Genomic DNA, 16,700 nt, shown 5'->3' on the forward strand with positions numbered 1-16,700 from the left:
TGCCTTGCTGGATAAAACTTATGAATTGGATGATTGCATCTCAGTCCAACATAATACTGAAAGAGAATAATCACGAAAGTTGCAACTTACAAGATTAACCCAGTAGAAACTCCATGAAAATGTTGAAATGAAAACGGAGATGATGAAAATCCAGGTCCGCCACGAGCCAAGAATGATTCGCCACTTCCGGTAACCTGACTTTTCCTCCTCTTCATGGACAATAACATTCTCGAGGAGATCAATAGCATGTTCTTTCTCACATTTAGAGTCTGGCGATTTCAAATCGCTCGTCTTCGAATCCCGCAATGGACCTCTCTCATCGCCGTACTCGTCTTCGTCATCGTTTCCCGATGAGTCCGACTTCCATGCCCTCTTGTCATCAGGATCATACCCTGGGTAGACCTTCTGAAGATCCCGCTTGCACTTGTTAACCGTATCCTCGATGGAATCGGCGCATTTGCTGTACTTTCTGACTACCTTTTCCACTTCTTTAACAGTCTCTTCTGGTGACTTGCAGAGCAACGCAAATGGGAGGCCAAGGAAGAGAACGAATATCCCGCTGATCCGTAGGGCTCCACGCCACGTGAACATTTCGATTAATCTCTCCATGACCGGACTAAAGACTAGCATTCCTGTGAAAAACATACGTATAAGCAAAACAACATGATCAATCTAAATCTCCTTTTTTTGTTCACATCAACTTCTCTTCATGCCACAACCCATTACAGGACTAACCTATGAAGTATACACTTTTGTTTAATCTTTACCACCATGCAAACCATTGGGTTAGCTGGGTCTTGTGTAAGCACATCATCTTATTTAACTACATCTAACCCGGACATATAGGCGGAGGATAAATAATATACAAGCAGAGACAACAGCTGCAGCCTCCGACCAGGGGCACATATCATAAAGGTCTTACAACTGTTGTAACTTTGCAATTATGGCAACTACCATGGTAACATGCAGGGCTCAGCAGCCAATCATAATCAAGGTTTGCATGGTAGTTGCATAATGGCAAAGTTACAACAATTGCAAGTTCTTTATGAAAACAGGCCCCAGATAGGCTTTACCACTTTCCTGATGTCGTGGGGGTGTATTCTTCACAAAACTTACCAGAAGTGCCTCCGATCATTATGACAGAAGTGGCACGACGACAGTTCTTGTTCGGGAAGTATTGCACCATGAGGCATAAGCTGGCATGGAATGAGAGGTTGATACCGATGCCGTACATCGTCCCATAGGTGAAGTACAGCATGAAGAGTTGCGGCGCGAATGATGATACGAAGACCCCGGTGGCGCAGAAGAGAACTCCTAGAACTATGGTCGCGCGGAAGCCGATTCGCCTCTCCAAGAATGCTGCCAACGGACTGGCCAGGCAGTTCATCCCGATGTTGACAGACCCTACCCATCCTGCGTAAAGAGAGACACGGGATAAGGACAGAAAAAAACGTTACGGTCAATGTAACTCTAGACCATAATACCACTTAAGATCGTTTTTCCAATCTCAAACTGTTTTCCACATTGATTCCGTTGGTAGAACAATTTCAATACCTTGGTGTTTTCTATGGCAGGTCACGCTACGGAGCCTCAGGTAAGGCCACATATCCCAATTAATGCTGCAGTCACATTTCCCCTAAGGCAGCCGTACGGACTTTTTACTTATTTTTATTCAAACCAACCATATGTAGCTGGTACAAAAAAACCCGCTGTTTTCGACTCAACGTACTCGTCCGCTGTGTAAACCCTTCACTCGAGTTATAGGTCTGAATGTGCAGCCTATATACTAAATCTTCCTCTCCTTTCTCCTTCTTCGTCAACGTCTTCTTCTTTCCTTTTGTCTGTTCCAGTACTCTTTACCTTGACTGTTAAATTTCATTTGTGAATATCACGTCCCAATTAATGAAAAAGTGACTTTGCTCTCTACATTACCCCCCCCCCCCCCCTCCTACACAGTCACAGGTTACAGACTTACAGTTAATATATCTCCGATCATATGCTCTCATTAGATAAAGGCCAACAAGCAAAAATCTGCTCCGAGCCAGTTCTTTGGAAAATGATTTTGTCAAATTGCTGCATTCTCACTTTAATACTGTTTGCCATTGAAAAGACTTTGTAATGTACAAATAAACGTATATAGGTCAAAATCAATTTCGAATGCTATTCAATCAATTCTTACTGGCTTATATGCACACGTGGTTTTTTCATTGAAAAAAAATGAGTTTAATTCAGAAGTAGCCCTACCTGGGCCAATGGACGACCATCCAACCGATATCTCCCCCCCCAAAGATGAATACAATAGGAAAAGGAATGAAAAATGAGGAATACAAAATAAGGAAAGGAGAGAGATCTTCATGGAGTAATGATATCCCTCATAACATATTATCAAGAACAATTCAAACTCTTTTACGTTTGGGACGTCATCCCATCACCCCTCCCCCTCCTAGTCTAGATCTGGACGTCAGTAGTTATTTGTTTCGAGAACCCTGCACTCGTCTTTACACACCAATGTACACCGGTCCTCTCTCTTTTCACCTAGTATATCCCTCTAATATGTAAAAGGACTGGGGAATGATGCCACCCCCTCGACGCTTCGCGCGATATTTCTACAACGCAAATAGAAAGCGCCGCAAAATTCAATAACTTTTTTCTTTGAAGTCTCGCGCAACTTTTGAGACCAAATTCGCGACATACCGGTATAACATCGCGACGTCACGTGACTTTCTATGAGACAATGTCATGTCGAAAATTGCTCATTTTTATACTTTGTTTACAAAGTCTATGGGAGATGAAATTAATATAAGGGTGATTATTTTTCGTTCTAATTGGTCTGGTTAATTAATTTAGGGTTTAATTTAGTTGATAAATAATCTGTAATAATTTCCATTGAAAAAAAAACAATGAAAAATAAAAGATGAACAAACAAGGAAATACAAGAAATTCTAAAAACAGAGAAATACATAAAGAAAAAAATTGGCTTTCGTAATTGTGGAAACCTTTGAATTAGATGAAAAGATGACATCTGCAAAAAAAATTGAAGTGAAATTGGGTGTTACATATGCAAATAATGTTTTTTCATGAATAAATTTGCATATTTATCAATAATTAATTTAAAAAATTATTTTCATAATTTTTTCTACTAGCTTGTAGTTTACTTGGTAGAGAATGTGCGTGCCAAATTTCGGCGCGAACGCGCGAACGGCGGCAGAGATCTCATCCCAAATACCCCCCCCCCCTTCCTCAAGATATCTCGACGCCCGCGGTCGCCCCTTGACCAATACCGAGTACAGTCATGTACTGCAATTTCCCACGCAGATTTGTACAGAAACATGTCATGTGTGCTACATAGTACGATACAAAACAATAAATAAGGCAATAATAATCCGATTACTGTAAAATGTCTTTCCTGTCCTCATCTGCTCCTGTTAATAAAATTTGTATAATATGCATTCACTATGGAACAACAATATTGGGAAAATATCTGGCAGTTACAGATACAGAAAACACATTTTGTAGTACAAAATATATCACTGAGCGCCTTTTAGTCCCGCCTATACATAGGCGCCGCTTTTCCGACGGTGGCGGCGTCGTTAAGTTCATGCCATCATAATTTAGAAAGTACATGGGCCTAGTTCATCAAACTTGGACACAATGGTTATCAAGTATTACTGAACGTCTTTCCAGAGTTTGAGGTCTCATGACCAAGGTCAAAGGTCATTTAGGCCTAGGGTCTATAAACTTAGACCGCGTTGGTGGAATCAACATCAAAATCTTAACCGAAGTTTTTTTAAATGTCATCGTAACTTAAGAAAGTATAAGGACCTGGGGTGGTATTCTGAGATCCATTTTATCTCAGATAAAATAAAATATTTTATCTCCGTTAAAATCAGTGAGATAAAATACCCTTAAAATCTATCCTAATTGGTATTCTGAGAACCATTTTATCTTCATTTTATCTCTGTAAGACACACCTATTTTTTAATCAATATCCAATTAGAAACGCGCTTTCATAGCTCTCTCATATCACTCAACCAATTAAAATCCATTCCGCCAGGAGGTGTGGCAAAGGGGTGAGATTGCGTCAATTTATTGACTTCAAATACGCTTGCACTATACGCTTGCGCGTCTTTACGGAGATTTCTTTTTAACTAAAAGGACAATACTCTCATCTTTTTTCGAAGTCTATATCGCATCTTTTCAAGCATCATTTCAAAGACAATATTAGTCAAGAAAAGTCTTATGAAATACTCTCTGATTGTACAGGAACAACGTTAAGGTGTTATTCTCAATAAATATATAATTTTTCGTCATTTTCATGTCACCATTTGGGGTTAATTCACCTAGAAATACTGGTGAAATCAACGTCGCAGAGATAAAATAGCCTCTACCCTCTTTAAAGTTTATTTTAGTTTTTCTTCAAAGTATCTTGGGCGCAAGCACATAATCTGCGTTGCAATGGCCAGATACGCTATGGGTATGTGTACGCAGGCATTGTTCTGTTGCGTATCATCTGTAGATACGCAAGATAAAATTTATACGCAAGATAAAATCTAAAATTTTATCTGCGAGATAAAATCTCATCTCAGAATACCAATTTCATTTTAAGAGATAAAATAAAATATTTTAAAGATAAAATGACCTCAGAATACCACCCCTGAACTTTAGCCGTATTTTGTTGAATTGCGATCATAACTTTGAAATCTTAGAGATCTTCTTCATGAAACTTGGACATGAGGAATTGGATAAATGAGTAATCAAGTATCACGGAACATCCTTTGTGAGTTTCAGGTCACATGACCAAGGTCAAATGTCATCAATGAACATTTATCATCATGCGAATTGTGTTTTCTTTTATAAGATTATTCGTTTTCAAAGTCAGCACAGGCCGTCGTCAACATCAAGCAGGTCGCTCATGACGACGGTCTCCTGCGTTCTGAAATTCAGTTAAATAATATTTTTCATACTTTTTTATATTCAGAAAGAGATTGTAAATGATACGTGTGTCTAAAATGTATATATATGTAAAATCTATGTAATAATTGATTATGTTGTATTGTGTTGAACATATGGAACGTAGAAATAAATTACAAGCAAACAAACAAACAAACAACTGCTATATCGAATCGCGTAATGCAGGCGAGACTACTAGAAGCGCCCCACTTTTCTATTTTCATTGTACTTGAACTGTTTGCCACGGAGAACTGCGCCTTGCCCTGGGAAAAATAACGCTTTTATCGCTCAGTCATGCATGTCCTCTGGAACTGATACAAAAGAAGAAAAGAAAATGAAATTGAAAAAAAAAAACGAATTAACATTATTTTTTCTGCCATTGGCCTAATGATTATCAAGTATTACTGAACATCCTGCCAGAGTTTGAGGTGTCATGACCTAGGTCAAAGGTCATTTAGGGTCAATGAAATTAGACCATGCAATTAGACCAATCCAAACGAAATCTTAACCAAGGTTAAGTTTTTTAAGTGTCATAACTCTGAAAGATTATGGATCTCGTTCATGGCAATTGGACATAAGAGAAATCAAGTATCAGTGAACATCCTGCGTGATTTCAGGTCACACGACCATCATGACCAAGGTCAATAAACTTTGGCCGTTTTGGGTGTATTTGTTAAATTGTCATAACTTTAAAAGTTTATGGATTTAGTTCGTAAAATGAGGTTATCAAATATCACTGATCGTCTTGCACAAGTCTTCGGTCACACGATCAATGTCAAATGTAATTTAGGGTCAATGAACATAGTATTTTATCCTCATATGAAAGGTTTTTTTTTAAATGAATATTCTATTTGTTTTCTAAGTCAGCACAACTGCTATATTTAATCGCGTAATGCAGGCGAGACAACCAGAGGCGTTCCACTTATAGTAACTGAACTGTTTGCCACGGAGAATGGCGTTTTGCCCTCGGAAAGATAACACTTTTATCATTTAGCCATGCATGTCCTCTGGAACTGAAACAAAAGCTGCATAGAAAATGAAATTGAAAAAAAAACACACGAATAAACAATATATTCTCTGCAATTAGAAAAGTGAGAATCATTCATCAAATTATCAGGGACGTTGTCACGTCCCTGATGGAATCAGTTTGGACGGCTTTTATCCGGTGTGAATGTACATCTGGGTCCGTTTCATAAAAAAGTGCTTTATAATACAAAAAAAAATAACTGTCGAAAGCTACTGATATCGTTGGATTTGATTGGCTGCGGGTGAAATTGTGAACAATTTCAAAACGTCTTATTGGAAAAGGGATCTAGGAAACTACGTCTGGCTAATCCCTTTGAGAGGTTATTTTTTAGCGGCACCCCCTCACAGTGTCAAACACAAATGCACATGCATGAAAAATAAAACATTTGTGATTACATGTAATAACATAAGAAAAAGTAAAGTGGGGATGTGACATCATTAGCCCAATAAATATTCACAGCGACGTGCATATAGCTTTCTTCCACAATATATTGCTTAACTTTAAAATTCAGTAACTTTGCAATTTGTTATCAGATTTTGATGTAATTTTAAGCATATTGCTCTGTGAATCTATTTAGATACATTATATTTCCAGCCCAGAGTACCCCTTCATATAGTTGTATTCCAGCAACTGCTCGAGTAAATACAAGCCGTTGAAGAGCGTGTGAGTAAAGATAAGTTTAAGTCACTGTCTGGAATGTACTTTGCGGCCTTTATCTTGTTTACTTTGACCGTAATAAAAATTATAAAATGCAAACTCCGCATCAACATACATCATTGGGATGGTTTAACCCGAATGAAATATAAGTTTGCGCCTGCTTGAAGACCATTATCTGCACAAACACTCCATCGCTGCAAGGATCTGACCTAACATGAGAATTAAAGATTCCCCATTTCATATGCGAAAGACCAGTCTTTTTCAAATCACATTCGTCTACAGAATCGAACTTTCAAATCAATTAAAGGGGAATCCTGTCTAAGGTCTTATAAATATATTAAATTTTAAATAATTCTTAAAATAAAATCAACTTAACCCTAAATAGACTGGGCTATTTCGACGCCTAAGAAGACTGGGGGAGGCCAATTCAGTCCCCCTTATGATCTCGGCCGTCGATCGCGCGATCGCGACGAAATTTGCCACGCGCGTTACCCATGGCATTATCTACAAAACTATAATTTAAAATAATATCAAATTCTGCGAAAAAAATCTCATTGCTCATTTAATATGCTAATTTAAAATCACAAGTTTGCTCTAATTGATAAAATAATGCCCCTAAAATGCTAATTTTTGTTTCACATACTCTAGATAGGCATCTGATCAAATTTATTTTTCAAAAATTTCAACATCACATTTATTTTCTTATGTGTACTGTCTTATGTATTTCTATGTTTTTCGACTTTTTGTTTTTTCTTGTTTATTCAATGGAAATTGTCGGGTACTTTATTTTACCATAAACAAGATAAAAATATTGATTCTAAGCAGTAAAAGGAAAAAATAATGATACATTTTATGAATTTTGACTAAAAACACTATTTGCATTGGATTTGTACACAAATTCACGTTTTTGAGTAATTTGGGGTCTGCATGCACTTACTGCGTAATTTCGGGGGTCACAATTTTGGTCTCAAAAGTTGCGCGAGACTTGTAAAAAGTCAGCGAGCGACGCGGTAAAAAACTTTCGAGCGGCGGATTTATCGCGAAAAAAAGTCGAGGGGGCTGAATCAGCCCCCCAGTCTTCTTAGGGTTAATGCAGGGTGAAATTCCCCCGGAAAAAAACACTTTCGTTTGATTTAATGAGCACCTGCTACTTATTGTGTGAGTTTGTGATTCCGCTTCTTTTTCTGATTACTTTCATTTTTTATTAGAATGTAGGTCTAAACATTATAGGTAGGTAATACTGTCAATCATATACCGAATAGCAATATCAAAATCACCTAAGATTACCACAATAGTTCTAATTCGTTAATGCCCCTGAAAGGCTCATCAAATCTCATATGATTTTCCCAATGTAGCAGATTCATCGCAAGAACGGGGTGGAGCAGGTCAAAACTACCTAAAAGTGACGTTGCGTCCTAATTATTTTCCTCAGTCATAGTGTAAAAATCATAGAGTAATGGGATGAATATAAAAAAATCCTCTCTTATAACTTCTTCCTTTCTTCCCCTTTTCCCCTCATTTTTATTTTTCATCTCTTTTCATTTTGCCTAAAAACTTGGAAAAGATAGGGGCGGTAACCCCAACTCCGAGTGGCGCCACAACTTGAATATAACATTTAGTAACTTTTTATTTAAATATTCATGCAATCACGAAATGTATTTTCATTCGAAAAAAAAAAAAACTTTTTCTGATCCAGATTTAAAGAAAACTCTGAAAGCACTATTGCTCTTCTCTTTTCCCCATTTCGCATAACTTTTGTTGAATTCAGACATTATTATTTTGAACCTACAAAAAAATTATAAACAAAACATTTGTCTTCCTTTCATCGACGACAAAAATAACAAATTTTCTTCCACCTAGTAAATGCCGTTTGATCCTTTCACCTCCAATGGCTGTCAGGAGTCTTTTTTTTTCAAAACGTCCCCCCTTTCGATTCGATAAATGTTCCTTTCTTTTTTCACGAGTTATGCCCCATTATTTATCTTTTTCATAAATTTTGACTTTAAAAAGCTTTGCTAATCGTTTCTGGTAAAAAAAAAAAATATGTGTGCCGTCGACGCAGCCATGCAGAAGAGGACTGAATAGCTTTATCGATTCATCCAACACATTGGATCAACCCTCTCCCCACGATGATGAAATTCTTGTTCTGGACCTGATATAATAAATTGTTTGTGTATATGAAGAAGCATGTGTCTTATTATGAAAGCGAATTTTGGTAATGCAAGTTGAACTTTGTATTAAAACTGACTTAGGTTCATTTTGGGAAGGAAATTTCTCCCGTTTTTGAGTGTCAAAATATTTTGTAAAGCCAAATGGATCACTATTCGATGCCCCCCCCCCAAAAAAAAGTATTGAACCCAACCCAACCCTTTATACAAAGAATTGTCAGGGGCCACGCTACATCACAGCGTATTATAACTTTCTCTATGATTTATATTCCAGAGAAAAAGCCAAAGATACTTTTCAACAAACCGCTATGCAGTTAGCATTGCCCTATACTTTGAATAAACTTAATATCTAGGTCCAGTAATGAACCCATTAATTAAACAGCACTTGTTGCCAGTTGACGAGAAAACAAACTAACATGACCCGTGTAACAAATCTGATTACGCTTACTTTAGAGATAATTTCGTCTGCGTGGAAGTGTTAAAATGCGTGTTTTTTTTACCACACCATCTCACTAATAAAACCTTAACCGTTGTGAATATTTTCATAATTCTCAAACATCAATGACTGACTGTTTAATAATTCCATCTGATGCCGGAGGGTACGTGACTATATACGTAGTCTGTTAAAACAACCTGCCATATACATGATGAAGTAGCAGCAGGGGTGTCGATCTATGTTTTGGATGGGATGGGGACAAACACTTTTTAAAAGGCCATTTTTTTTTCATTTTGAAAAAAATGACAATTTTGTATTATGCCATGCTTAAAGTTTATATATATCTTTCTAGTAATTTTTAGATTTTTGCATTGCATTTTATAGAATTGTCAAGTTGTTAAAAGTATTACGGGAGGGCAGCGCGATACGTTTGCCCCGCAATATTCTTAGAACAACATATCACATGCCTCGTTATCAATATAGGTCTAATGAAGGGATAGTAACCCAATGGAAATACCTTAGACCTATAGCTCAATGATCCTACATCGCCCTGCAAATGCAGCGTTGGGGAGATTTTTTTCAGTTGGTGAAGAGAGGGGGCGCAACTAGACGCAACCCTACCCCCAGAAAGTTTAAATACCTGATACATCAATATACCATTATAGAATCTCATTACCACTATAGAATGTTGTATACTACGCATATTATCTAGGAAAATATCGACACAAGATCATGACACGTTCCACACAATAATATACGTGATGGCTTCTTGATTTTCTCATCAATATTATTTGTCTAATAAAACACTTCGTATTCAATGATTGTTACACCTAAACAAGAATTTTCCACATTCTGAAAATAAACAACTGAAAGGACAAGTCCTTCCCAACAAAAAATTAATTTGAATAAAAAGAGAAAAAATCCAACAAGCAAAACACTGAAAATTTAATCAAAATCGGATGTAAAATAAGAAAGTTGTGACATCTTAAAGTTTCGCTTAATTTAACAAACAGTTATATACACATTCTGGTCAGTATGCAAATGAGGAGACTGATGACATCATCCACTCATTATATTTTTTTGTATATTATAATATGTGAAGTGAAACATTGATCAATTCCTCCCTGAACATGCGGAACTAGCCTTGTTTACTACTATGGTTCAGTCAACTTGGTCCTTATTGTCAAATTTGTTAAAAATGAAATATTGTATAATTCAAACGATAAAAAAGCAAAATAGTGAGTAACATCGACTCTCTCATTTGCATGACTCTGAGTTGTTCATATCACTGTTTTGTGAAAAATAAGCGAAATTTAAAAATGCCATAACTTTCTTATTTCACATCCGATTTTGATGACATTTTCAGCGTTATGCTAGCTTGATTTTTCTCTATTTATTCAAAACAACATTTTCTGGGGTGGACTTGACCTTTTACAAGTTTTGGCGCGTGAAACCCTACCCGTATAAAACGATATACCTTTGGTAAGTATTCTCTTAATTGAACTCCTAAACAAGTACAGCGATATTTACATGTAAAGTGGTATATTGTCACGGACTTCGGTCGTCAGTTTTACCATACCTTTGCCTACATCATTGGGTTTCGTACGGCCCCACCTCCGACACCTCGAGCAAATCGGACTCTAAACACGTTGTGTTGACTGTTGGGGCAAAAAGTAGATCTAGATCTACATCATTTTATATACCCTCGCGAATTTGACCCTAAACACGTAGGTTTAATTCCTAACGAAATATATAGATACCCCTTTTTCATTATTTCAGTGTTTTGACACCCCTACTACGTTACGTGCCCTGTCTTGAAAAAGACATCCTTGTATAAAGTTGTAACTTTTTTTTTTGGGGGGGGGGGTCGCGCATGGTATCCACTAGTCAATTCAAGTGCCCCCCCCCCCGCGGGAGGGCTAAGCTAATGTACATTGCCTTTTCTCTCTAATCGAAGATATCAGTCGAGGAATTTATGACCATGAAACGCACTTATCACAAGGAGTTGTATAACTCTGGATCAAGGACATTTCAGTCATTTCGACCATGGACCTATAGGTCCATGTTTCGACCTTTATGTAACTACATGCAGATACCATGTTCAAAATTATCATATCAAGATATAAAAAAGGGGGGGGGGTCTCTCATACATGTACGTGAATAATAACAATATTTTTTTCATAAAGCGCAAATTATTCACCTTTCACGGAGAATTTACCGAGGGAGGGAGATTTCAATAACACACAATCCAATGAAAGATATCAATGCATGAAGCAGGGAGCATTTGCATATTATACAAGAGTGGCCGCCCTCTCTTCATATCTTTAAAAAAATATAATATACCCAGTCAGTTTTATTTGCTTTGATTGCCTAGCTCCAAGCTCAGTGTTATCTTATATTCTGTAACCATAGTGACTCAGTATGTTCTGTTAAATTACAATTAATATGCTATGTTATTTTTTGGTAATACTTTATCGGATCTATTGTGTATATTATGTTTCGGATTATGTAGGCCTATATGTTTATGAACTGAATGATCAGAAACGACAAAAAAATTGAGCATGCACATGATCGCCCACATTTTTTTTTGTATTCAGGTATATTATTCCATATTGATCGGAAACGTTGTTATAAACGCCCAGCCTATTTCTAAACAGGTTCTGAGAGTCAAGACTAACAGAAAATCCTGGAGAATTTCCAGGGCACAATCAAGAGTCGGAGAGCATCATGAAAAAAAGGAAGAAAGAAACCGCTATACAGCCTCTGGATCCAAGCATAACAGAATACTATACATACATGTATTGTACATACAGATGTAGTATATTCGCATGGGCAACATAGAGGCCCTGGGAAACTCCCACTTCCCTCATAGGCATAAACAGGGACATTTGATTGTTCACAAGTCATTATATTCACATGGATTGGCTTTAATTTACATCCACCTTTTTTATCGTTCTTTTTTTTGGGGGGGTGGATAAGGCTAGTACAGTACTAGGCTAGCTCACTTTCTCCGACTGATGTTTACATCTACCTGCAGAAATATACGTTATCAATTTGGTATCGTTCTATCAGGCCTGATACGTATACACTGACACACACAACCTATCTTCAATAGAAAAAAAAAATAATAAGAGGCATCTACCCACAATAATTCATGCATAAGATATAGCAGGAACGATACGCAGACGAGACTGCCTGTACGTACGATAGAGCCTCATTAGAGGTGGGTGATACGAATATGACCACCTCAAACAATAAACCCCTTTCAACCAGAATCATCTCACCTGTTTCAATCGCAGACGTTTGAAATTCCTCCTGGAGGGGGCCGAACAGCAATGGGTAGCTATGGATGTTTCCCCAGGACACAAAGTAGACAATAGCTAGAGAAACAGTTACAATCCACTTCCACCATTGAAGATATCTACTTGGAAGAATAGCCGGACAAGAATATCTCTCCCAGCTGCTTCGAGCATTAATAGAACAGGTACAAGCCATGTTAATTAGTCCAGAGCTAGACCGGTGGAAGCTGCCAGAGGACTTGCCAGAGGGCTTGCTTCCTGCTGTAGAAAGTACAGTATTGGGACGAGCACAATACTATATTCTACTACTATGTAGCAGACGTTCGGGGCAGCAGTGAGCATTATTCATCAACAACTCGAAGAAGTTGAAGCTGTAGCATGGTTCCGAAGTTGGTGTTCAGCTACAAGTGTAGCTCCTTCCGTTATTGTGTTCTTTACAACAATGTCTGGTTACATAGAAATGAAAAGGGCATATGACCCTCGTGCATGTGCAATTAGGGCATGGAGCTCTATATTATACGGCTTCGTTGTTAGAGCGATCGTCTGCTTCTTCTTCGTGCGTGTCCTATACTAGCCTGTCACGTATGTTCACGGCCTCAAATCAGTGGAGCGCGCCATTGAAAGGTTCTTCTCGCTTAGCCGTATAGTTAGAGACGTTCGTGAGCATCCCTTTTTTCACTCTCTAAAATGTCTGCGACATTAAAATCATAAAAACAGTGGAATCGTTAAATATTAGTGAGGCTATGAATGTTTATCATTTACGTTAACTATCAGTTTACCAACATATACCAAATTTACAAGCACTGTGTGGGTAGACTTCGAATTATCAGTCATTTCGATGCAATCCCAAAATTGATGAAAATATAACAGAAATTTGATATAACATTGAAAAATCCTTATTTTCGAATCCCCTTAAATTTTCATTTTCTTTAAAAGCATCTTAGTACATTTTTTAGAATTTTTCATAAATGATAACGGCAGTGGATTTTGTGCTCCAGTTTTTTTAAGGAAAAGACAGGCATTTGAAATCAGGTAATTTTTTTTTATATTTTCAAAAGAAAATAGTTAGATTCGAACAACTTACTAATAGTTCTCCAAAAGAAGGGTTATATTCTATTTTTTGTGTGTAAATGATACATGACGCTAAATTTTACGAGTATATCAATGCATGGGGGATAACCTTTTCCACAATGAGTTTCGTAATTGAGAGAAAAATCCAGTTATTTCCTAGCACGCGAGCCGCAGAATGATAAATTTTAGCGTGCGCACACTGGCTGATCGCCGTGTCTGCGGGGACGGATATCTAGTCCCATACTGGTGTAAGGTCATATTTTCTACGTACCTTTTCCCTTGTAATGATCACTTTGCACTTTAATGCTTAATTTTGTCACTTAATCTGTGAAAATTGATGGCTAAACGATTTTCGAAAATGCTCGGAATAAACCTGACACATGAATGATTTCATTTTCGAGAATTATTATTTCTTTCCTGAATTACTAAAAGGCAAATTTAAGTCAAGATTGCATTATGTAACATACTCACATTGGACTGTATACATAGCGCATATGTGTGCGTGGGGTGTCTATAATCATCTAAATTGTGATGTAAATATAATCATATTGTAAGCAAAAATCATGATGGGTGTCATAGCAGGGGCGGATCCAGCTTTTTATAAAGGGGGGTTGGGGTGGTATGCGAGGGAGCGAAGCGACCGAGTCCAAGCGAGCGGACCGAGCGAGGGGAGAGGGTGTGGGAGGGGGGTGTCCCTCCCTCCCACAGGAGAGAAATTTTTTGAAAATCTGTGTGTGAAAATGGCGTTTTCTTGCATCTAAAACTCCACTATTTTTGGTATAGAGGTTAAATGAATACATAGAAATAGAATAAAATTAAATTAAAAAATGGTCCGCGGATTTTTTTTTTTTTTGGGGGGGGGGGGTTGCAACCCCCCCCCCCCTCTAGATCCGCTTCTGCATAGTCTGAGTTTTCTTTGTGTAAAAGAAACAAAATACTGCATGTATGTCATTGTATGCAATGCATGGCAATTTCAATCAGTTTATATTTTTCTTTTGTTTAGTCAGCGTTTAGTCTTCAATGTACATAATTGGTTTTTTCAAGCGGTGTTAATACCAAAGAGCTCGATTCCGGCACTTCGACTAAAATTGGATATGATACAAACTATTTATTTACTGCAGCCAACGAGTTCCTGACACAATTTACTTCTTTGAATATAAACTACATTATGAATATCACCGGAACGGTTTTAAGATAAAAAAAGAATTACCTTTTTTTCGCAAATGAATATACTTTACTACAGTTGTAGCTGTAAAATTACTTTGTCTTAATCCTTTCCTCTTATATATTAAGTCGCGCATCATAATTGCAAAAGTGTTTTTAATGTCCAGTTTTCAAGCCATAATACTAAAAGATTTTCACGGGCTCATTAGGCTTATTACATTAATAGATAAGATGTCAATTTAATAATTACTATGTCATTTTAAAAAATGGAATATTGACAAGTTCTATTTCGCGCTTTGGAAGAGAAATATGAACATAGTCATCATTTTCATTTGATGACATAATGTTCTAAGGATGTCCGGGTGCTATATGTCAAAGCTCAAAGGAATATATTGAAACATATCAGCTTATTTCAAACTGTGATCCATATCCACCTATAACAATTTTCCCACAAAGTGCTTGAAATACAGAGCCTAAATTGTCCCTTTTACAGATCGGAATATCAAATATTTTAATCCCTTTTTGATAAGATAAATTGTCTGTTCGCGCTTCGCGCTGGCGGTAATTATTTAGTTGGTGGATACACATTGAGGATCACAAACATTGCCCAGAATATTTAAATTTTAGGACAAATACTTGGAAAAAAAGCTCGCTCTTTGGTGGTACCCTTAAATATTTTTGTTGAATTTTTAACTCAATATATTGCTTTGACCGCCACCCCCTTCACACACGATTTATATATCCCCGTCTACTAACAGCTCTTTATGGAGGGGGGGGGGACATTTTTTTTTATTGCAGCTCGATACTTTTATATTGCTCTCACCCCCCCCCCCTCCCCCCCCCCCGATCAGATGATAACGCCACTTGACATACGTGATTTCAATTGCCATATGCCCCAAGATCCACTGACTATTCATCTAGCTTACACATTAAAAAAAAACCGGAGAGTTGTCAAACTCAACAGAAATATACAAAGAAATAACAACAAAATGACATACTATAGAAAGAAAGAATCAAAAAAATTGAGAACTTGGTAGAATAGAATGTTGAAATTTTTTACCCCCACCCCCACACCCGATCTATTACGTATTAGACAATGATATGAAATTAGGCTGATCTGCCTTTATTTGTGCACGATATTCTGAACTAAAGTCTTGATATGACCATTGACATATGGGTTATAAATTTTCATAGTTTGATCACACCATATCCATTTTAAATTCCTGGAAATTCCAGCAACAATACATGTTGTCATGGGTACGACACACATTTTCTTTATTAAAAAGTATCACGACACCAACGTTGAAACTGTGCAAAGGCCTTTAATGGCGAACTCCACTGGATTGATACATAACCTATGGGTGATGAACATACGTGCTGTATCATGGTTGTATACACGTACTTTCTCAATACTCGGACACATACATCGCATGTAAACAAAGGCATCCAAAGCAAAGCCGAGTCAATCAATGAGGCAGATCCCCCACCTCAATGGTCAGAATAACAACTATATTATAGCGTATCAAGCATCAACATTGAAAAAAACAATCAAGCATAGAGTCAATACGGCCGCTGTTATTGATTGTTGTTCACGTCGGCTTGCCCCCCCCCCCCCTTACAAGTACTTTCAGGCTCCAGCTATAGTGCGCCGGGCCGGGAGATTTGATTTTATGACTCCTCCTCCTCATCTCGATTTACCACTCTCTCAGCCCCCCCCCCCCCCCACTTCCGTACAGGGTACGTATGTGGGCCGGGGAGGGGTGGTTGTTGCCTGGATTGATGGAGACTATGCACATGACACAGGTTCTTTAAAATTGCTGTGCTAAACGGTATTTTATTTTATTTTTCTTTTTTTATGTTTTACCGAGGTTTTTTACCTGACTGCTAAGAAAGTACGAATGCCTGTGCGCAAGCAACCAGGGGACCAA

At 37.5% G+C, this 16,700-nt stretch overlaps 1 protein-coding gene across 1 annotated transcript in view; it reads right to left on the minus strand.

Annotated features, from left to right (window-relative positions):
• LOC121407141 (monocarboxylate transporter 12-like) overlaps window positions 1–13,110 on the minus strand; it is a 28,561-nt gene extending 15,451 nt beyond the window's left edge. Inside the window, exons 1-3 of the mRNA XM_041598080.1 lie at window positions 12,523–13,110; window positions 1,117–1,413; window positions 91–632 (exon numbers count right to left, since the gene is read on the minus strand). Of these exons, the coding sequence (XP_041454014.1) occupies window positions 91–632; window positions 1,117–1,413; window positions 12,523–12,733 (1,050 nt within the window). The 5' untranslated portion in view covers window positions 12,734–13,110. The remainder of the gene's footprint in view (window positions 1–90; window positions 633–1,116; window positions 1,414–12,522) is intronic.
• Between the last annotated feature and the right edge of the window lie 3,590 nt (window positions 13,111–16,700).

The sequence above is a fragment of the Lytechinus variegatus genome, chromosome 2 (genome assembly GCF_018143015.1).
Source record: "Lytechinus variegatus isolate NC3 chromosome 2, Lvar_3.0, whole genome shotgun sequence".
In the NCBI taxonomy this organism is placed as follows: domain Eukaryota; kingdom Metazoa; phylum Echinodermata; class Echinoidea; order Temnopleuroida; family Toxopneustidae; genus Lytechinus; species Lytechinus variegatus.